This window comes from Heliangelus exortis, chromosome 2, assembly GCF_036169615.1.
Source record: "Heliangelus exortis chromosome 2, bHelExo1.hap1, whole genome shotgun sequence".
NCBI classification, from domain to species: Eukaryota; Metazoa; Chordata; class Aves; order Apodiformes; family Trochilidae; genus Heliangelus; species Heliangelus exortis.
Genome location: NC_092423.1, coordinates 1280646 through 1300158, shown reverse-complemented (window position 1 = coordinate 1300158; position 19513 = coordinate 1280646). Strand labels below are relative to the sequence as shown.

The 19513-nt window shown below is 55.1% G+C and overlaps 1 protein-coding gene across 1 annotated transcript in view; it reads left to right on the top strand.

Annotated features, from left to right (window-relative positions):
• NBEAL2 (neurobeachin like 2) overlaps positions 1-19513 on the top strand; it is a 39196-nt gene that overhangs the window by 6268 nt on the left and 13415 nt on the right. Inside the window, 27 exon segments of the mRNA XM_071734522.1 lie at positions 292-380; positions 651-824; positions 2783-2864; positions 2983-3104; positions 3193-3275; positions 6797-6882; positions 9194-9479; positions 10687-10793; positions 11012-11095; positions 11947-12030; positions 12149-12247; positions 13200-13771; positions 13862-13994; positions 14073-14192; positions 14277-14598; positions 14698-14780; positions 14886-14978; positions 15461-15632; positions 16129-16262; positions 16347-16506; positions 16583-16685; positions 17166-17319; positions 17416-17574; positions 17667-17826; positions 17981-18066; positions 18357-18451; positions 18969-19039. Of these exon segments, the coding sequence (XP_071590623.1) occupies positions 292-380; positions 651-824; positions 2783-2864; positions 2983-3104; positions 3193-3275; positions 6797-6882; positions 9194-9479; positions 10687-10793; positions 11012-11095; positions 11947-12030; positions 12149-12247; positions 13200-13771; positions 13862-13994; positions 14073-14192; positions 14277-14598; positions 14698-14780; positions 14886-14978; positions 15461-15632; positions 16129-16262; positions 16347-16506; positions 16583-16685; positions 17166-17319; positions 17416-17574; positions 17667-17826; positions 17981-18066; positions 18357-18451; positions 18969-19039 (3913 nt within the window).

The window sequence follows — 19513 nt, the reverse complement described above, 5'->3', positions numbered from 1 at the left end:
CAGCACCTCCACAGGTTGTGTTGCTCTGGATGCTGATTGGTCCACAGTTCCAGAGATTATTGTTCTCTGGATGCTGATTGGCCAATGGTTCCACAGGTCGTGTTGCTCTGGGTGCTGATTGGCCGGTGCCTCCCAGGGGTGTTCTAACACCCTTGTTGCCCATTGGCCGGTTCCTTTGGGGAGGGAGCGGGGCCCTTTACTACTCTGGCCGTTGATTGGTTGATAGCTGGGGGGTAGTGGTCAGCGCAGGATCTGATTGGCCGATGGCTCCAGCCTTTCCTTCCCTTGCAGAAGGACCTCTCCTACCTCCAGCAGTGGCTGGAAGCCTTCGTCATGAACTTTGAGAAGATCATTGCCCTGCCCTCACTGGAGCCCAGGAGGTGAGGGGCACCCAAGGGTGACACCCAAAGGAGGGGGGGGTGATGGGGAGGGGGCCTATGACTAAATTTGGGGTGAAATTTGGGGGTTGCCATGGCCACAGCTCATCCCTTCTTGGTGGTTTTCAACCATCGGGATGGATGGAAGGATTGGGATGGAGGTGGGGGGGTCCCATCCTGTCCTCATCCTTCCCCAATTTCCCCCTTTTTTTTTTTTTTTTTTTTTTTTTTTTTTTTTGTTGGTGTGGTTTTTTTTTTTTCCCTCCATCACAGACCAGAGGAATCGGTGTCTGAGATCCCAGTGCTGCCCCGGGAGGTGCTGCAGGTTCTGAACCAGAGGTTGGGACATTGTGTGGCCCAGATCCCACGGGAGGAGGGGGGTGGTGGTGGTGGCACCAGCCTGGGCCAAGCCCTCCTGCTCCTCAAGTTCTTCATCATCATCTGCAGGTGGGTGACACCTTCCCTCCCAACACCCCCAGGAAGGGGCTGGACCCACCCCAACCCCACCCAGAGGGGCTCCTGGGGGTTCGGTCCCCCTGGTGCTGGGGGGTGACGTGGAGGGGACACCCCCCCACCTCTGGGTTTTGGGTTCTCCCCCCAAGTCTTTGCTGAAGGGACCAACCTGAAGCCCATCACCCAAACCACGCTATTTACACCCAAAAAATGCATCATTCCCCCCTCCCCCCGAGTGCATCTCACCCACCCTGGGTCTGGCAACAGCCTCCTCATGAAGCCACCACCTCCCTGTCCCCGGTGGGGGAGGACACCCTCCACCTGTCCCCCTGTGTCCCCCCCCCTTCTTTCCTGACCATGGATGGGGTTCAGCAGCTCCTGCTGGCTGCTGCTGCGTTATCACAACCCCCCCGGGGTGCAAAACCTCCCCTGAGATGCATCAAACCCCCCCTGGTGCAATGACTCCTCCAAGGTGCATCATCCCCCTCCCCACCATGAATCAACTCCCCCCTAAGCTTCAACTCCCCCTCCCCTGGTGCTTTAAACCTTCCCCTGATGCTTTAACCCCCCCCCTGATGCTTTAAACCCCCCCCGATGCTTCAAACCCCCCACCTTGATCCCTCAACTCCCCCTCAAACCTTTGAGCCCCCCCCCCAAAGCTTTAAAACCTCCCCATGCTGCTGTAACCCCCCCCCTGCTTCTTCAAACTCCCCCCATGCTTCTTCAATCACCCCCATGCTGCTTTAACCCCCCCCATGCTCCTGTAACCCCCCCCATGCTCCTGTAACCCCCCCCCATGCTCCTGTAACCCCCCCATGCTCCTGTAACCCCCCCATGCTCCTGTAACCCCCCCAAGGTGCTGTAACCCCCCTCCATGCTGCTGTAACCCCCCATGCTCCTGTAACCCTCCTCCATGCTGCTTCAACCCCCCCATGATTCTTTAAACCCCCCCATAATGCTGTAACCCCCCCATGCTGCTCCAACCCCCCCCCCAAGATGCTGTAACCCCCCCCAGGATGCTGTAACCCCCCCATGCTGCTTCAATCCCCCCATACTGCTGTAGCCCCCCCATACTGCTGTAACCCCCCCATGCTGCTGTAACCCCCCCATGATGTTTAAACCCCCCTCATGCTTCTTTAACCCCCCCATGCTGCTTTAGCCCCCCCCCAAGGTGCTTGTAGCCCCCCTCCATGCTGCTTTAGCCTCCCCATGCTGCTTCAACCCCCCCCATGCTGCTGTAACCCCCCCATGCTGCTGTAACCCCCCCATGCTGCTGTAACCCCCCCCATACTTCTTTAGTCCCCCCATGCTGCTTCAACCCCCCCAAGATGCTGTAACCCCCCCATGCTTATTCAAACCCCCCCATACTGCTTTAACCCCCCCCATGCTTCTTTAGCCCCCCCATGCTGCTTCAACCCCCCCCAAGATGCTGTAACCCCCCCATGTTCCTGTAACCCCCCCCATGCTGCTGTAACTCCCCCCATGCTTCTTCAAACCCCCTATGCTGCTTTAAACCCCCCCTCCATGCTTCTTTAGCCCCCCATGCTGCTTCAGGCCCCCCCCATGCTTCTTTTACTCCCCTCATGCTTCTTCAAACCCCCCCCATGCCGCTCCAACCTCCCCAAGATGCTCCAACCCCCCCCAAGATGCTGTAACCCCCCCCATGCTGCTGTAACCCACCCCATGTTCCTGTAACCCACCCCATGCTGCTTTGGCCCCCCCCATGCTGCTTCAACCCCCCTCATGCTGCTTCAACCCCCCCCATGCTGCTGTAACCCCCCCATGATGCTTCATCCCCCTGATGCTTTAATGCCCCCCCCATGATGCTTCAAACCCCCCATGATTCAACAACCCCCCACAACACACTACCCCCCCCATGGTGCTTTTACCCCTCATGATGCATAACCCACCCCCCCCAAAAAAAAAAAAATATGTTCTTCTCCCCCCCCCAGGAACCTGGAGAACATCCAGCCAGACAAATCCCCGGGCTTCATCCTGGAGGTGCTGAAGCTGCTGCGGGTCTGTGCCAGCCAGGTAAAGACCCCCCAGATCCCCCACAGAGGGGGGGCTGAGCTAGAGGATGATTTATTGGGGTTTTTTTTGGTTGGGTTTTTTTTTGGGGGGGGGGATTTTAACCCCACTTTGCTGGCAGTTGAAGAGTCCCCAGGCAGTGGAGGGGCACGGGGTGCAGCTGGAGACCACGATGCTCTATGCCCTCCACCTCTGCGAGTGCCTCTTTGACCCTTACCAGACCTGGAGGAGACAGCTCAGTGGGTGAGCTGGGACACCCCCCTGCACCCCAAAAACCCCCTCCTCACCCCTAAACTCCCCCCACACACCTCCTCCCCTCCACTCTTTCCAGGGAAGTCATCAGTGTGAAGGAGAAGAGTAAATACAAGTTCTCCCCGGCTCCTTTGCCCCCCGAGTTTGGTGTCTTCTTCCAAGGTAAAAGGGGGGGCCCAACCCACCCACCCACTGCTGGGGGGGCTCCAGGGGTGCCTGGAGGAGCAGGGTGGGATCCAGAGGTGCCTGGAACATCCAGGGAGAGGATGTTGGGGTGGGATCCAGGAGGACAGATAGGATCTGGAGGGGCATATAGTGTCCAGGGAAAGGAATGTGATTTAAAGGTTGAGGTTGTCCTGTGCCTGCCCCAGGTTGCCCTATACAAGCCCCAGGTTGCCCTATACAAGCCCCAGGTTGCTCTATACAAGCCCCAGCTTGTCCTAGACCTGTCCCAGGTTGCCCTATGCCTGTCCCAGGTTGTCCTAGACCTGTCCCAAGTTGTCCTATACAAGCCCCAGGTTGCCCTAGGCCTGCCCCAGGTTGCCCTAGACCTGTCCCAAGTTGTCCTAGACCCTTCCCAAATTGTCCTGTGCCTGTCCCAAGTTGCCCTAGACCTGACCTAGGTTGTCCTAGACCTGCCCCAAATTTTCCTGTGCCTGTCCCAGGTTGTCCTAGACCTGTCCTAAGTGCCCTAGACCTGTCCCAAGTTGTCCTAGACCTGCCCCAGGTTGCCCTAGACCTGTCCCAAGTTGCCCTAGACCTGTCCCAAGTTGTCCTAGACCTGACCCAAATTGTCCTATGCCTGTCCCAGGTTGTCCTGTGTCTGCCCCAGGTTGTCCTAGACCTGTCCCTAGTTGTCCCATGCCTGCCCCAGGTTGTCCTAGACCTGTGTGTGAAAATCCCAGAATCATCACAGTTGGAAAAAATCTCTTAAGATCACCCAAGTCCAACCATCAACCCCAAAAAAACCCCACATCTACTTAGGACACATCCCGAGGAGCCACATCCAGGTGTTTGGTCCCTCCAGGGATGGTGACTCCACCACCTCCCTGGGCAGCCTGGGCCAGGGCCTGGTGGTGACTCTTTCAGGAAAAAAACCTCAAATCTTGTCTGAACCTCCCTGGATGCAACTTCCAGTCCTGTTGGGATTTACTGGAGAGGAGAGCCCAGCACCCACCCCATACACCTCCCCCCCTTTCAGGAAGGTGGAGAGAGCAGAAGGTCTCCTCTCAGCCTCCTCTCCTCCAAACAACATTCCCAGTTCCCTCAGCTGCTCCTCACAGGATGGGTGCTCCAGACCCTTCACCACTTGGTTGCCCTTCTCTGGATTTGTCCCAGCCCCTCAAAATGTCCTTTTTTCATCAAGGGCCCAAAAGTGACCCCAAATTTGAGGTGGAGCTTCACCAGTGCCCTGCACTTCCCTACAACTGGTTGAACCTCAGACAATTGGCTTCAGCCCATAGATCCAACCTCTCCAGATCCCTCTGGAGAACCTCACCCCATGGGTCCATCCTGTCCAGAACCTCACCCCATGGATCCATCCTGTCCAGAACCCTCTGTAGAACCTCACCCCATGGATCCATCCTGTCCAGATACCTCTGGAGAACCTCACCCCATGGATCCATCCTGTCCAGAACCTCCCCCCATGGATCCATCCTGTCCAGAACCTCCCTCCATGGATCCATCCTGTCCAGAACCTCCCCCCATGGATCCATCCTGTCCAGAACCTCACCCCATGGATCCATCCTGTCCAAATCCCTCTGTAGAACCTCACCCCATGGATCCAACCTCTCCAGACCCATCTGTAGAACCTCACCCCATGGATCCAACCTCTCCAGACCCATCTGTAGAACCTTACCCCATGGATCCAACCTCTCCAGACCCATCTGTAGAACCATACCCCATGGATCCATCCTCTCCAGAACCCTCTGTAGAACCTCACCCCATGGATCCATCCTGTCCAGATACCTCTGGAGAACCTCACCCCATGGATCCATCCTCTCCAGAACCTCACCCCATGGATCCATCCTCTCCAGAACCTCCCCCCATGGATCCATCCTGTCCAGAACCTCCCTCCATGGATCCATCCTGTCCAGAACCTCACCCCATGGATCCATCCTGTCCAGAACCTCACCCCATGGATCCATCCTCTCCAGATCCCTCTGGAGAACCTCACCCCATGGATCCATCCTGTCCAAATCCCTCTCCAGAACCTCACCCCATGGATCCATCCTGTCCCAGGAGCAAGTGTAGGATCCTGAAGCAGAGATTAAGTCCTGCACAACCTCAGGGTTCTGTAAAAATCAACACAAAAGGGATTTTTTGGGCGGAAACCCCCCAAGAAACCCCCTCTGAGGTACAGACGTTGTAAAAAATCACCTAAACCTCACCCAGCCACCTGTAAACCCCCAAAATAACCCTTAGTTTTGAACCAGAAGTTGGCATTTTGGGGGCGTTTAGGCAAAATAAAACCTGCCCCGTGCCAAAAAAAAATAAAATAAAATAAAATAATTGAGCATCCTCATCAGCTGTCACCACCATCCTGCCAGGGCTGGGGTTTGGGGTGGAGGAGGAAAGGGGTTTGGGGGTTGAGTAGGAAAGGGGTTTGGGGGTTGAGTAGGAAAGGGGTTTGGGGTTTGAGGAGGAAAGGGGTTTGGGGTTTGAGTAGGAAAGGGGTTTGGGGTTTGAGTAGGAAAGGGGTTTGGGGGTTGAGTAGGAAAGGGGTTTGGGGTTTGAGTAGGAAAGGGGTTTGGGGTTTGAGGAGGAAAGGGGTTTGGGGGTTGAGTAGGAGAGGGGTTTGGGGGTTGAGTAGGAAAGGGGTTTGGGGTTTGAGTAGGAAAGGGGTTTGGGGTTTGAGGAGGAAAGGGGTTTGGGGTTTGAGTAGGAAAGGGGTTTGGGGGTTGAGTAGGAGAGGGGTTTGGGGGTTGAGTAGGAAAGGGGTTTGGGGTTTGAGTAGGAGAGGGGTTTGGGGGTTGAGTAGGAAAGGGGTTTTGGGGTTTGAGTAGGAAGGGGGTTTGGGGGTTGAGTAGGAAAGGGGTTTGGGGGTTTGAGTAGGAAAGGGGTTTGGGGTTTGAGTAGGAGAGGGGTTTGGGGGTTGAGTAGGAAAGGGGTTTGGGGGTTGAGTAGGAGAGGGGTTTGGGGTTTGAGTAGGAAAGGGGTTTGGGGTTTGAGTAGGAAAGGGGTTTGGGGTTTGAGGAGGAAAGGGGTTTGGGGGTTGAGTAGGAAAGGGGTTTGGGGTTTGAGTAGGAAAGGGGTTTGGGGGTTGAGTAGGAGAGGGGTTTGGGGGTTGAGTAGGAGAGGGGTTTGGGGTTTGAGTAGGAAAGGGGTTTGGGGGTTGAGTAGGAGAGGGGTTTGGGGTTTGAGGAGGAAAGGGGTTTGGGGGTTGAGTAGGAGAGGGGTTTGGGGGTTGAGTAGGAAAGGGGTTTTGGGGGTTGAGTAGGAGAGGGGTTTGGGGTTTGAGGAGGAAAGGGGTTTGGGGGTTGAGTAGGAAAGGGGTTTGGGGGTTGAGTAGGAAAGGGGTTTTGGGGGTTGAGTAGGAGAGGGGTTTGGGGGTTGAGTAGGAAAGGGGTTTGGGGTTTGAGGAGGAAAGGGGTTTGGGGTTTGAGTAGGAAAGGGGTTTGGGGTTTTCCCTCTTTGTTTTTAATCCCTCCCTGATGTAAATCCATCCCTCCTCATCCTCCCAGAGAGCTTCCAGGCTGCAGAACACCTCCCTGAGCCCATCCAGCTCCGGCTGATCCATCTTTTTGGAGCCATCCTCTCCGGGTCCAAGGTAAGGTCAGGAAGGGGATGAGGGGGGTTTGGGATCCTCATCAAACCTCAAGGCTTTGTTTCTTCTTAATTTTTAAATATCTCTTAATTAAATTAATAATTTAGTGATATTAAAGTATTAATTCTGTTACTTAATGTTTAGTCTTTATTATGATGTTTATGATTTGTTTATTATCATTATAATAAATATAAATAGATTAAATTATTTATTATTGCCAAATATAATATTATATTAATTTTATAAAAATTGTTAGCATTATATTAATATATTCATTAATATATTCATATATAGTATATTCATTAATTGTTATGATGTTACAGTTATTTAGTCTTTATTATGATGTTTATGATTTGTTTATTATCGTTATAATAAATATAAATAGGTTAAATTATTTATTATTGCCAAATATAGTATTATATTAATTTTATAAAAATTGTTAGCATTATATTAATATATTCATTAATATATTCATATATAGTATATTCATTAATTGTTATGATGTTACAGTTATCTCAATAATTATATTCATGTAATATATTAATATCAAATATTAAGAACTTTACTATAAGTTAATTATTTTAAAATAGATTAATAATATTAAAATTAAATTAATAGTGACATTAAATCAGTATATCTTCATTTTCTATTTCTTTATCATTAATTCTATATTTAATATCCATTTATTGTTCTTTGTATTATTTTTTGTTTCTCTAAGTGAGATAAAGTTCAGAATTAAACTGCATAATTTGTGGAAACTTTTTTAAAATCAGTTTGGTTGGTTGGGTTTTTGCCTTTTTTTTTATTTTTCTTTTGAGGTCAAACCCACTGGGTTTAGGGCTGGTAATTGAAATATACAAAGGTTCTGTGGGTCTATATTTAAACTTAATCTTCCAGCCTTTAATATATGGTATATTGCATATATATACATGTATATACAGAATATATACAGAGTGATTCTATATTTAAGTTCCATTTTTTATTTAATTTATTTTTTGAGGTAAAATCCACTGAATTTAGGGCTGGAAATTTAAATACAGAATCTTTCCAAATTCTATATTTGAAGTTCCATTAAAAATATAGAAAATTCTATATATGTATATAGTATATAGATCATTAGTCTGTATTTAAATTTCCAGCCCTAGATCCACAGAAAATTGTATAAATATAAATAAAAAAATATATAGAATGATTCTATGAATCTCTGCCTAAGCCTTCAACCCTAAATATATATTGTATACATGCAATAAATATAAAATTATTCTGTGCTTCTATATTTACATTCTATGTTTAATATTCTGTCTTTCATTTCATTCTTTTTTTTTAAACTTTTTTTTTAAAGGCAAAATCCACTGAATTTAGGGCTGGGAATTTAAACACAGAATGATTTTATGATTCTAGATTTCACTTTCCAGCCCATAAAATATAGAATATTGCATATATATAGATATATAATCTGTAATGAGTCTATGTTTAATATTCTGTCTTTCATCTCATTCTTTTTTAATGGAAAATCCACTGAATTTAGGGCTGGGAATTTAAACACAGAATGATTTTATGATTCTAGATTTCACTTTACAGCCCCTAAAATATAGAAATTTTTTTTTTAAAGGCAAAATCCACTGAATTTAGGGCTGGGAATTTAAACACAGAATGATCCTATGATTCTAGATTTCAATTTCCAGCCCTAAAAATACAGAATATTGTTTATATATGGATATATAATATGCAATGATTCTATGTTTAATATTCTGTCTTTCATCTCATTCTTTTTTAATGGAAAATCCACTGAATTTAGGGCTGGGAATTGAAACACAAAATGATTTTATGATTCTAGATTTCACTTTACAGCCCTAAAAATACAGAATATTGTTTATATATGGATATATAATATGCAATGATTCTATGTTTAATATTCTGTCTTTCATCTCATTCTTTTTTAATGGAAAATCCACTGAATTTAGGGCTGGGAATTGAAACACAAAATGATCCTATGATTCTAGATTTCAATTTCCAGCCCTAAAAATACAGAATATTGCATATACAGAGACAACAACTCAGCATGGAACGATTCTGTATTCCAATTTCCAGCCCTAAACTCCTTGGGTTTTACCTTAAAAAAAAAATAAACCAAGAGGAAGCGGAGCCAAAGCTGTTGAGCCATGAGGCTCGGAACTCCTTTGGTGGCTCTGTTTGGGCTGACGCAAAATTTCATCAATCTGAAAGCCTAAAAAAGCAGAATTTGGGTGAAGGCCTCCAAAACGAGGAGGTTTATATCGCGATAGAAGACCTCCAATCCCCACTATCCCAACAGCCCAACGCCGCCAGGGCCATCACGCCGGCGGCGCTGGAGGTGCTGCTGGGGGTGCTGCGGCGGGGAGGTGGGGAACCCCCCCCTCTCCCCGGGATGCTGGAGCTGGTTCTCCACGTGGTGGTGGCCGTGGTCCACGTCCTCCACGGCAGCAGCCCCGGGGTGGGTCCCGTGCCCTTGCGGCTCCTCCTGGATGGATACTTCAGGGTCCTCAACTCCGACCTCCCCGTCGCGTCCTTGGCGCCGGAGGCGGCCGGCGGCCTGGTGGCTCTGCGGGTCCTCATGTTGGGTGGGTGCTCGGGGGGATGGGGAGGTGGGGATGGGTAGGTGCTCATGGGGAGTGGGGGGGTTGGGTGGGTGCTCATGGGGGTATTTTGGGATGAGGAGGTGAGTTGGGTAGGTGCTCATGGGGATGGGGAGGTGGGTTGGGTAGGTGCTCGTGGGGATGGGGAGGTGGGGATGGGGAGGTGCTCATGGGGATGGGGAGGTGGGTTGGGTGGGTGCTCATGGGGGCTGTGGGTGGGATGGGTAGGTGCTCATGGGGGAGGGAGGTGGGTTGGGTGGGTGCTCATGGAGGGGGAGATGGGGATGGGGAGGTGGGATGGGTGGGTGCTCGTGGAGGGTGGGGGGGTTGGGTGGGTGCTCATGGGGATGGGGAGGTGGGTTGGGTGGGTGCTTGTGGGGATGGGGAGGTGGGGATGGGTAGGTGCTCATGGGGAGTGGGGGGGTTGGGTGGGTGCTCATGGGGGGTATTTTGGGATGAGGAGGTGGGTTGGGTAGGTGCTCGTGGGGATGGGGAGGTGGGGATGGGGAGGTGGGTTGGGTGCTCATGGGGGGGATTTGGGGATGGGGAGGTGGGTTGGGTAGGTATTCATGGGGATGGGGAGGTAGGTAGGTGCTCATGGGGGGGGAGATGGGGATGGGGAGGTGGGATGGGTGGGTGCTCATGGGGAGTGGGTGGGTTGGGTGGGTGCTCATGGGGATGGGGAGGTGGGTTGGGTAGGTGCTCATGGGGGGTATTTGGGGATGGGGAGGTGGGATGGGGAGGTGCTCGTGGGGGGTGGGTGGGTTGGGTAGATGCTCATGGGGGGGTATTTTGGGATGGGGAGGTGGGTTGGGTAGGTGCTCATGGGTGGGGAGGTGGGATGGGGAGGTGCTCTTGGGGGGGAGGTCGGTTGGGTAGGTGCTCATGGGGGCTGTGGGTGGGATGGGTAGGTGCTCATGGGGGGTATTTGGGGATGGGGAGGGGGATGGGGAGGTGCTCATGGGGGGTATTTGGGGATGGGGAGGTGCTCATGGGGGGTATTTGGGGATGGGGAGGGGGATGGGGAGGTGCTCACAGGGGGTATCTGGGGATGGGGAGGTGCTCATGGGGGCTGTGGGTGGGATGGGGAGGTGCTCACAGGGGGTATTTGGGGATGGGGAGGTGCTCATGGGGGGATAGGTGTGGATGGGGGAGGTGGGCTGGGTGCTGATCCATCTCCCCCTCCCCCCAGATGCCATCCCGGCCATGCTGAGCTGTGAGGACAGGCCTGTCCTCCAAGCTGTCTTCCTCAGCAACAACTGCTTTGAGCACATCATCCGCCTCCTCCAGAACAGCAAGGTACTGAGCTGCCCACCTCACTGTCCCCTCCCTGATGACACCGGGGCTGGGCACACCCTCATCTCCATCCTCACCCGTCCCGCTTCCAAACGATGCCGGGACAGGGTGACGGCGACAGCATCCTTAGGGTGGGGACACTCCATAACCACCATCCCTCTTCCCCCCACCCCGTGCCAGGTGCTTCTCCCTGGGACTGACACCCACCTTGTGTCCCACAGCTCTACCTCAGCAACTCACGGGAGGCGGGGGGAGCCCGGGAGGACGTCCCCACGCGGCCACCAGATGGGGACAAGCTCCAGCAGGTATTGTCTGGAGCCACCTCACAACCAAACCACCAGGTGTTGTGGGGTTGTGTGTCCCCCCTCCCCAACCCCATGGCTCCAAACCACCAGCTCTGGTGGGGTTGTGTGTGTCCTCCCCAACCCCATGGCTCCAAACCACCAGCTCTGGTGGGGTTGTGTGTGTCCTCCCCAACCCCATGGCTCCAAACCACCAGCTCTGGTGGGGTTGTGTGTCCCCCCTCCCCAACCCCATGGCTCCAAACCACCAGCTCTGGTGGGGTTGTGTGTCCCCCCTCCCCAACCCCATGGCTCCAAACCACCAGCTCTGGTGGGTTGTGTCCTCCCTCCCCAACCCCAAGGCTCCAAACCACCAGCTCTGGTGGGGTTGTGTGTGTCCTCCCCAACCCCATGGCTCCAAACCACCAGCTCTGGTGGGGTTGTGTGTGTCCCTCCTCCCCAGCCCCATGGCTCCAAACCACCAGCTCTGGTGGGGTTGTGTGTCCCCCCTCCCCAACCCCATGGCTCCAAACCACCAGCTCTGGTGGGGTTGTGTCACTCCTCCCCAGCCCCATGGCTCCAAACCACCATCCGTGGTGGGTTGTGTCCCCCCTCCCCAACCCCAAGGCTCCAAACCACCAGCTGTGGTGGGTTGTGTGTCCCCCCTCCCCAACCCCATGGCTCCAAACCACCAGTTCTGGTGGGGTTGTGTGTGTCCTCCCCAACCCCATGGCTCCAAACCACCAGCTGTGGTGGGTTGTGTGTGCCCCCTCCCCAACCCCATGGCTCCAAACCACCAGTTCTGGTGGGGTTGTGTCCCCCCTCCCCAACCCCAAGGCTTGGCAGACCCACCCCCCACCCCCGTGTCTCCGTAGGTCTTTGAGGGCAGCTCCGACACCATCGCGGTCCATGCCATCGGGGTGCTCACTGCCATCATGAGGAGCTCCCCCTCAGCCAAGGTGGGCAGTGGACCCAGGGTGGGGGATTCACCCCAAATATGGGTGGGTTTGGGGGCTGGGGTGGAAGCAGCAGATGGTGGGGCTCGGGGCACGGTCCCACGTGGCTGGGTGCTTGCAGGAGGTGTTCAAGGAACGCATCGGCTACGCCCACCTCTACGAGGTCTTGAGGAGCCAGGGCCAGCCCACCCAACGCCTGCTCCAGGAGCTCCTCAACATGGTGAGCATGTCCACTTCTCCTCCACGCTGAGCAAAGCCCTCAGTGCTGGTGGTTCGTGGTGGAACTCAGCCCCCAGCAATCCCATTCCTCACCCCACCCAGTCTTCTCCACCTTGTTAGTTTCCCAATGGGGAACTTTCTCCCAGGGGGTCGTGGGACCATCTTTAGCTTGGGGTCCTGCTCAGCTTTGAGGAGATTTGAGCCCTTCCTGATGTGGCAGTGCTTTCTTTGGTACTGCTGGGTGTGCCAACATCCCCAAAATGCTTGATATACAGGGTCTCCAAAGTGCTTGAAACATGGGGGTCTCCAATGTGCTTCATGCACGGGAGTTCCAAGATGCTTGATGCATGGAGGTCTTCAGGGTCCTTGATGCATAGAGGTTCTCCAAGACATTTGAGGCACAAGGGTCTCCAAGACTCGTGATGCACAGGAGTTTTCCAACACTTTTCTCCAACATGGAGTTCTCCAAGATTCTTGAAGTACAAGGGTCTCCAAGACTCTTGATGCACAGGTACCTCCAAGACTTTGAATGCTTGGAGATCTCCAAGACATTTGAGGCACAAGGGTCTCCAAGACCCGTGATGCAGAGGAGTTTTCCAACACTTTTCTCCAACATGGAGTTCTCCAAGATGCTTGAAGCATAAGGGTCTCCAAGACTCTTGATGCTTGGGCACCTCCAAGACTTCGGATGCTTGTAGGTCTCAAGACTCTTGATGCCTGACAGTTTCCAAGACTTTTGATGCATGGGGGTCTCCAAAACTTTTGATCTACAAGTTCTCCAAGACTTTTGATGCACAGGGGTCTCCAAAACTTTTGATCTACAAGTTCTCCAAGACTTTTGATGCACAGGGGTCTCTGATAGGCTTGATGCACAGCTTGTGCTGACCAGGGTGGAAGATCTGTCCCTCTCCCCGGGGTCAGGGCTGCACCAACCACCTCTTGTGTTTCAACAGGCAGTAGAAGGTGACCACAGCTCCTTCCCAGTCCACCCCATCCGCAATGAGCAGCCCCTCCTCATCCTCCTGGCCTGGTTGCCAACGTTGGCGTGCCAGGACCTTCAGGTCTTCCTCTCGGGCCAGCTGCGGCGGCTCTGCGAAGCCTCCTTGCCCAACCGCCTCACTTGTGTCAAGGCAGGCATGGTGGGCTACCTCCTGGGTGCCTTGGCCACCGAACCAGCTCTTCCAGTTGCCTGCTCTGAACATTTACTGGAGCTTCTGCGAGCCTTGGGCAGCCTCTCCATCCGCCCCGGAGAGCTGCGGCAACTCCTGCGGCTCCTGCGGCGCCAGCGGGGTCGGGGACCTCACCCCTACCTGGCGCCCATCATCCGGGCCCTCTCGGGGATGGCGAGGGTGGAAGGGCCACCCCGGGCTCTGCAGAGCTTTGACCTGATGCCCAGCATGGCGGGGATCATGGTGCCCGCCATCCAGAAGTGGCCCGGTGGGGCCTTCGCTTTCCACGCTTGGTTGTGCCTGAGCGAGGAGGAGCCCGAGGCACCGGTGAGGCCGAAGAGGAGACAGCTCTACAGGTGATGCTCGAGGGGAAGGGAGTGGGGAGGGCTGAGGTGAGGATGAAGAGGGGCAGCACCGCCATCCTCACCCTGCTTCTCCTCTACCAGCTTCTTCACAGCTGGTGGGACGGGCTTTGAAGCTTTCTTCACTGCCGGTGGCGTCTTGGTGGTGGCCGTCTGCACCAAGAAGGACTACATGACCGTGGCATTGCCAGAGTTTGCCTTCAACGACTCGGCTTGGGTGAGCACCATCCCCGTCCCCATCAGGGGGAGCAAGGAGGATGCCAGGATGCCTGACGTCCCCTCCTTGTCCCCTCAGCACTGCGTTGACATCGTCCACGTCGCCGGCCGCCGGCCCTTTGGCCAGAACATCGTCAGCATCTACGCCGATGGGCACCTACGGAAGACGGCGCAGCTCCGCTTCCCCTCCCTCCACGAGGTGGGGCACCCCCCTCCCCCTGGCTGAACCCCTCTCCCCGTGGCATGGGGCTGGAGATCCAGCACGGCTCCTTCTCCCTTCCAGTCCTTCACCTCCTGCTGCATCGGTTCCGCCGGCCACCGGACCACCACTGCCGCCACCGGCCACCCGCCAGCGTCCCACGGCCCGGACCTGGTCTTCCCAGCACGTCCCGTGCTCCACCACTCCCAGTCTGTCCCTGCCACCTTGGGACCCCGTGCCTGGACCCCTACTCAGCCCCCCACTGAGGGGGTGGTGGCCACCACGGCTGCTGGCAGCCAGGACACCGAGTGGGGCCGTCCCACCTCCCTGGAGGGTCACCTGGGCTCCGTGGCCATCTTCTGTGAGGCTCTGCAGCAAGCCCAAGTCAAGGCACTCTTCTGTGCAGGTACAGCAGGGTGGGAGGCAGGGGACATCTGTGGGGGTGCTGGTGGCAACCAGAGGCTCCTCAACCACGTCCCAGCTCACCCCAATCCTCTTCCCCCAGGGCCAAACGTGATGTCCCCGTTTACACTGGAAAGTGACTTGGTGGAGCTCAGCAGCAAACTCCTGCTGTACTACACTCCACAGGTGAGGAGAACCACCCCTCTAGGGGTGGGGACAGCACTGGTGGAGCTTTTGCTGTAGGTGACATCTCCAGGAGCATGAAGATGTTCCCGTGGTGCTCTCTCCTAGGCCTGCAGGAACAACATCTGCCTGGACCTCTCTCCCAGCCACGGCTTGGACGGGAGGCTGACAGGGCACAGGGTGGTCAACTGGGACATCAAGGTATGGACAGGGCACAGGGTCCCATCCCTGGCTCCATCCTGGCCCAGCCACCCCGTGCCATGAAGATAGGTGGGGCCCTTCTGGGGTACAGGGCAGGGAAAAGACCCCTAAGGAGTGCTGGGTGGTTCCTCTGGACCCTGTGGAGATTCTGCTACATCATATTGGGTCCACCAAGGGCCTGTGTGCTCCATGGATCCTCTGAGGTCCTGCCTGACCCATGGGTCCACCAAGGACCTATCTGCCTCGTAGGTTCTCAGTACCCAAGGGAGGCAAAATGGGTGGTGCAGGTGCTTTCTGGGGACTTCTTCTAGGTTTGAGCTGTAGGATGGGGTCAAGGTGCTTGCTGATCTTTGCTGACCACAGGGCCTGGATCTTCTCAGCTTGGGCTGAGCCCATGAGCAGGCAGGACAACCTCCAGGTGCATGTGAAACCTCCTTCTCTACTGCTGTCACCCAGCAAAGCCTTTCCCCTCCCTCTGGCAGGACGTGGTCAACTGTGTGGGTGGGATGGGTGTCCTGCTGCCCCTCCTGGAGCAAGTGGTGTCCAAGAAGGAGGAGCCTGAGGATGAGCAGGAGACCAATGACCTGGTGGGGCCAGAGCTGACATCCTCCAGGAATGCCCAGGGCATGCTCATCCCACTGGGCAAGTCCTCAGGTGAGGACTTCAGGGGATGTGGAGTGGGAGCCAACCAGTTGGGGTGGCCTGGGGTGACCCCACTGGGTGCTGCCTGGAGTGGGCTGGTGTCTACCAAGGGTATGAGAAGTCCTGCTTGGAGCACCAAGAATCACAGAGCAATGGAGAAACCATTGACATCTTTTCCTGCTGTTATGACCCAATTAGTCATAAACGAGCAATTCTGGGGGGACAAAGGTGGCTCCAACCTTGCCTTTGTGTGGAGTCTCTGGTGTCTTGTAGTAGGGCTGGGTTGATGCAGGAGCCTTCTCCCACAGAGATGAAATGGGTTTTCTCCCCATCCCCAGCTGCTTATTTCCAAGAAGCTCAGAGTAACGAGGTTTCCACTCACTTAAATTTGGGGGGAAGAAGGGGAAGGGGCTGAAAAGTTTGCAGAGAAAAGTTTACGGCAGGGTCTCCAGAAGGTCCTTCGAAGGTGCTCGAGGCCACCAGCAGGGCTTTGTCCCGTGCCTTGCAGAGACCAGACTGGAGAGGAACAACGTGGCTGCCTTCCTGCTGCTGGTGAAGAACTTCATCCAGAACCACCCAGTGAACCAGGAGAGCCTGGTGCAGTGCCACGGCCCGGCCATCATCGGGGCACTGCTGCAGAAGGTATGGGGGGCTACCAAAGGTTCCATCCTATGGTTCTTCAAGTGGGACAGCAGTGCAGCAAACCTCTCCTCTTGCCCGTGGCAGGTCTCCAGCCCCTTGCTGGACATGAGCACGCTGATGGCTTCACAGATCCTCATGGAGCAGGTGGCCTCTGAGGGCAGTGGGCTCCTCTTGCACCTCCTCTACCAACACCTCCTCTTTGACTTCCGCATCTGGAGCAACAGCGGCTTTGCCGTTCGCTTAGGTGGGACCTGGGAGTTCTTGGGGATGTTCTCCCTCCCAGCCAGCTTCCAGGACCACTCACAACCTCCTCCCCACAGGTCACATCCAGTACCTGGCCAACGTTGTCAAGGACCACAAGCAACGCATCCGTAAGAAGTACGGGGTGCAGTACGTGCTCGACTCAATCCGGACCTTCTATGGGTGAGCTGCTGCTTCTAGCCTGGACCCCCAAATGCTGCCGTGGTGATGGGCTTGAGCCTTTGGAGCTGCAAATTAGGGTAGACATCTTTTGTTTGGGGTAATATCCCCCCCGTGAGCATCTTCTCGTGTGGGAGCATGGTGGTGGCTGTAGGACCTTCCACTGCCCTTGTGTCCGTGTCCCGTCCCTAAGCTTCCACTCTGGGCTGTGAACATTGGGTCTCAAAACCCACCCCCAGAATTTCTTCAGCAGCAGATCATGGTGGTTTCTGCATCTGCTCTTGTCCTTTTCTTGACTGGCACTGGAGGTGCTTGCACCCTGCAGAGACCCAAATGTGTGGGGTGGACGTTTCCCAGTGGGTGCCTACACTGAGTTGTTCCTCAGGCTCCGGGGTGGGATGTGGGATCATGCTGATCGTGCTTGCCATGGGTGACAAATGGACAGCAGAGCAGCAGGAATACCCATCTGCACCTGTCCCTCAGCACCTCCAGGGAGAAGACCACAGCCACTGATGACATCAGAACAGTGCAGACATCCCTCTTCAGCCTGGTGAAGGACTTCTTCTGCAGGAGCTTCTCTAGGGAGGAGATGCAGAGCCTGTTGAACTATGTGGCTGGGGCACAGGACGAGCAGCAGGTATGGCACTGAGCTACCCAGGTCCCCAGGCACCTCCGTGGGCCATGGAGAAGCCCCTGAGGTCCTGATGAAGCACATGAGCTCTGTGTCCCACAGGTCTGCGGGGCACTGGAGGTGATCCACAGCCTGCTGAAGGGCTCCCCAGCCCAGGAGCAGCTCTTCAGCTTCCTCTTCGAGCCAGGCCACGTGGAGGTCCTCTTCTCACTGCTGGTGCAGAAGAAGTTCTCGGATGAAGTGCGGGAGAGGGTCTTCAAGGTCAGATGGGTCCCCAGTGCCAGCCTCTTGACATCCCCAGCAACTGAAAGCTGTGCCAGAGCAAGGGTGGTCACCCCTTTCTGCCTCACCAGGTCCTCTACAAGATGCTGAAGTATGAGAAGGTCCCCGAGCGCAGCAAGAACCGCCTGAAGCTGAAGGACATCGGGTACCAGGGCCTTGTCACCCACCTGAGTGACATCCCTGGCTCCATGCTGCTCTTCCGCTGCCTCTCAGAACAGGTCCTTGGAGCAGGTACCACCTGTCCCACCCAAACCAGGCTGGCCTTGGCCACCCATCCCAAACACACGCCATGGGGTCATCACTGCTGGCTTCCCATCTGCTCTTGGTGGCTTTTGGGGACAGAAGGCAATGTCCCACCACCGTGCCTGTTTTTCCTTCTCCACAGACCCTCCCAACTACAAGGACCTGGTGGCTGTGGTTTATCTGTCCCACCGGGCCGAGCTGACCGTCCGGCTCGATATCTGCCGCAAGGTGAGCAGCACCAGAGGTGCCAGGGACTGGGAGCCAGGGGTCACCCTGCTGCTGAGCTCCCTGGGCCACCCCACCACGCCTCAACACGGGGACCGTGGGGATGGTGGTAACATGGATGTGCCAGCGTGGAGGCTGTGCAGCACCCAGTGATGGCTGTGGGAGATCCTGGATCTCAGGGCCATCAGCAGCCAACCCAAACATCCTTCCCCTTGGAGGCACCAAACTCCCAAGAGAGGTGGCCAGGAGCGGGGACAACATCATCAGGTCTTCCCCCTTGCTTTCTCTTGCAGCTCTTCCACTTGATCTACTCCCAGCAGGACATGGTGAAGCAGCTGGCAAGGCTGGCTGGCTGGCAGGACACGCTCACCAAGCTCTACGTCAAGGAGTCCTACGAGTCCCACCAGCACAGCCTCAGCAGTGTGGGCAACGTGGGCTGCCTGGAGCTGCTCCGCTTCCCAGAGCCCCCCGGCAAAGAGGGGACGAGCTCACCACCAGCTGAGCTGCAAGAGCTGGATGTCTTCCTGCCTCTGGGCTACGAGGCCTCGGACCAGGAGCTCTCCGAGGGCTTCTCCGACCACTCCATCTCCCCGAGTGGTCCCACCAAGTCCTTCCACTCCTACAACTTCAAGTCTTTTGACTCCTCCGACCGGGCCAGCCGCTCGTCCTCCAACCCGGGTGATGGTCCTCCCTTTGATGGTGTCTACCACCCACTCTCACCCTTCTCCACCTCCCCCTTTGACCTGGGACTCGACCTGGCCAGCAGCAGCTCCGTCACCACGGCCGAGAGCGGCGCGCAGACCCCAGCCAGCGGCCCTGGCACCCCCTCACCCCTGGAGAGCTTCAAGCCCTTCCCAGGAATGCGAGCACGCAAGAGTTCCAGCCTCTCCAACGTCCTGGATGAGAGCAGCTACCAGGACACCTTGCCCAGTGACAACATCTCCAACACCAGCAACCCCCAGGTGAGCCCCAAACTGTCGTGCCCGACCCCTGGGCTGTGCTGGACTCTGGACCTCTCACCCTTCTTCTCCATTTGGCAGCAAACACCCGAGGAAGAGCTGTGCAACCTCCTGACCAACATTGTCTTCTCGGTGACCTGGCGTGGGGTGGAGGGCTGGGATGACACAGCATGGAGGGAACGTGGACAGGTCTTCTCTGTCCTCACCAAACTGGGCACAGCCTGCGAGCTGGTGCGGCCTCCCGATGAGATCAAGCGCAGGTGAGTCCTGCCCCGGGGTCCCAGGTGGGTGCATCCCAAGGGAGAACCACCCTATGGAGCTTCCTGCTCTCCCACAGCCTGCTGGAGATGATGCTGGAGTCAGCGCTGACGGATCTGAAGGAGTCAGGACCAGCTGCCCTGCCTGGCTTCACCCACAATGCCCTCAAGCTGCTGCGGCTGCTCCAGGACTTCTTGTTCTCTGAAGGACACAACAACCAGGCCCTGTGGAGT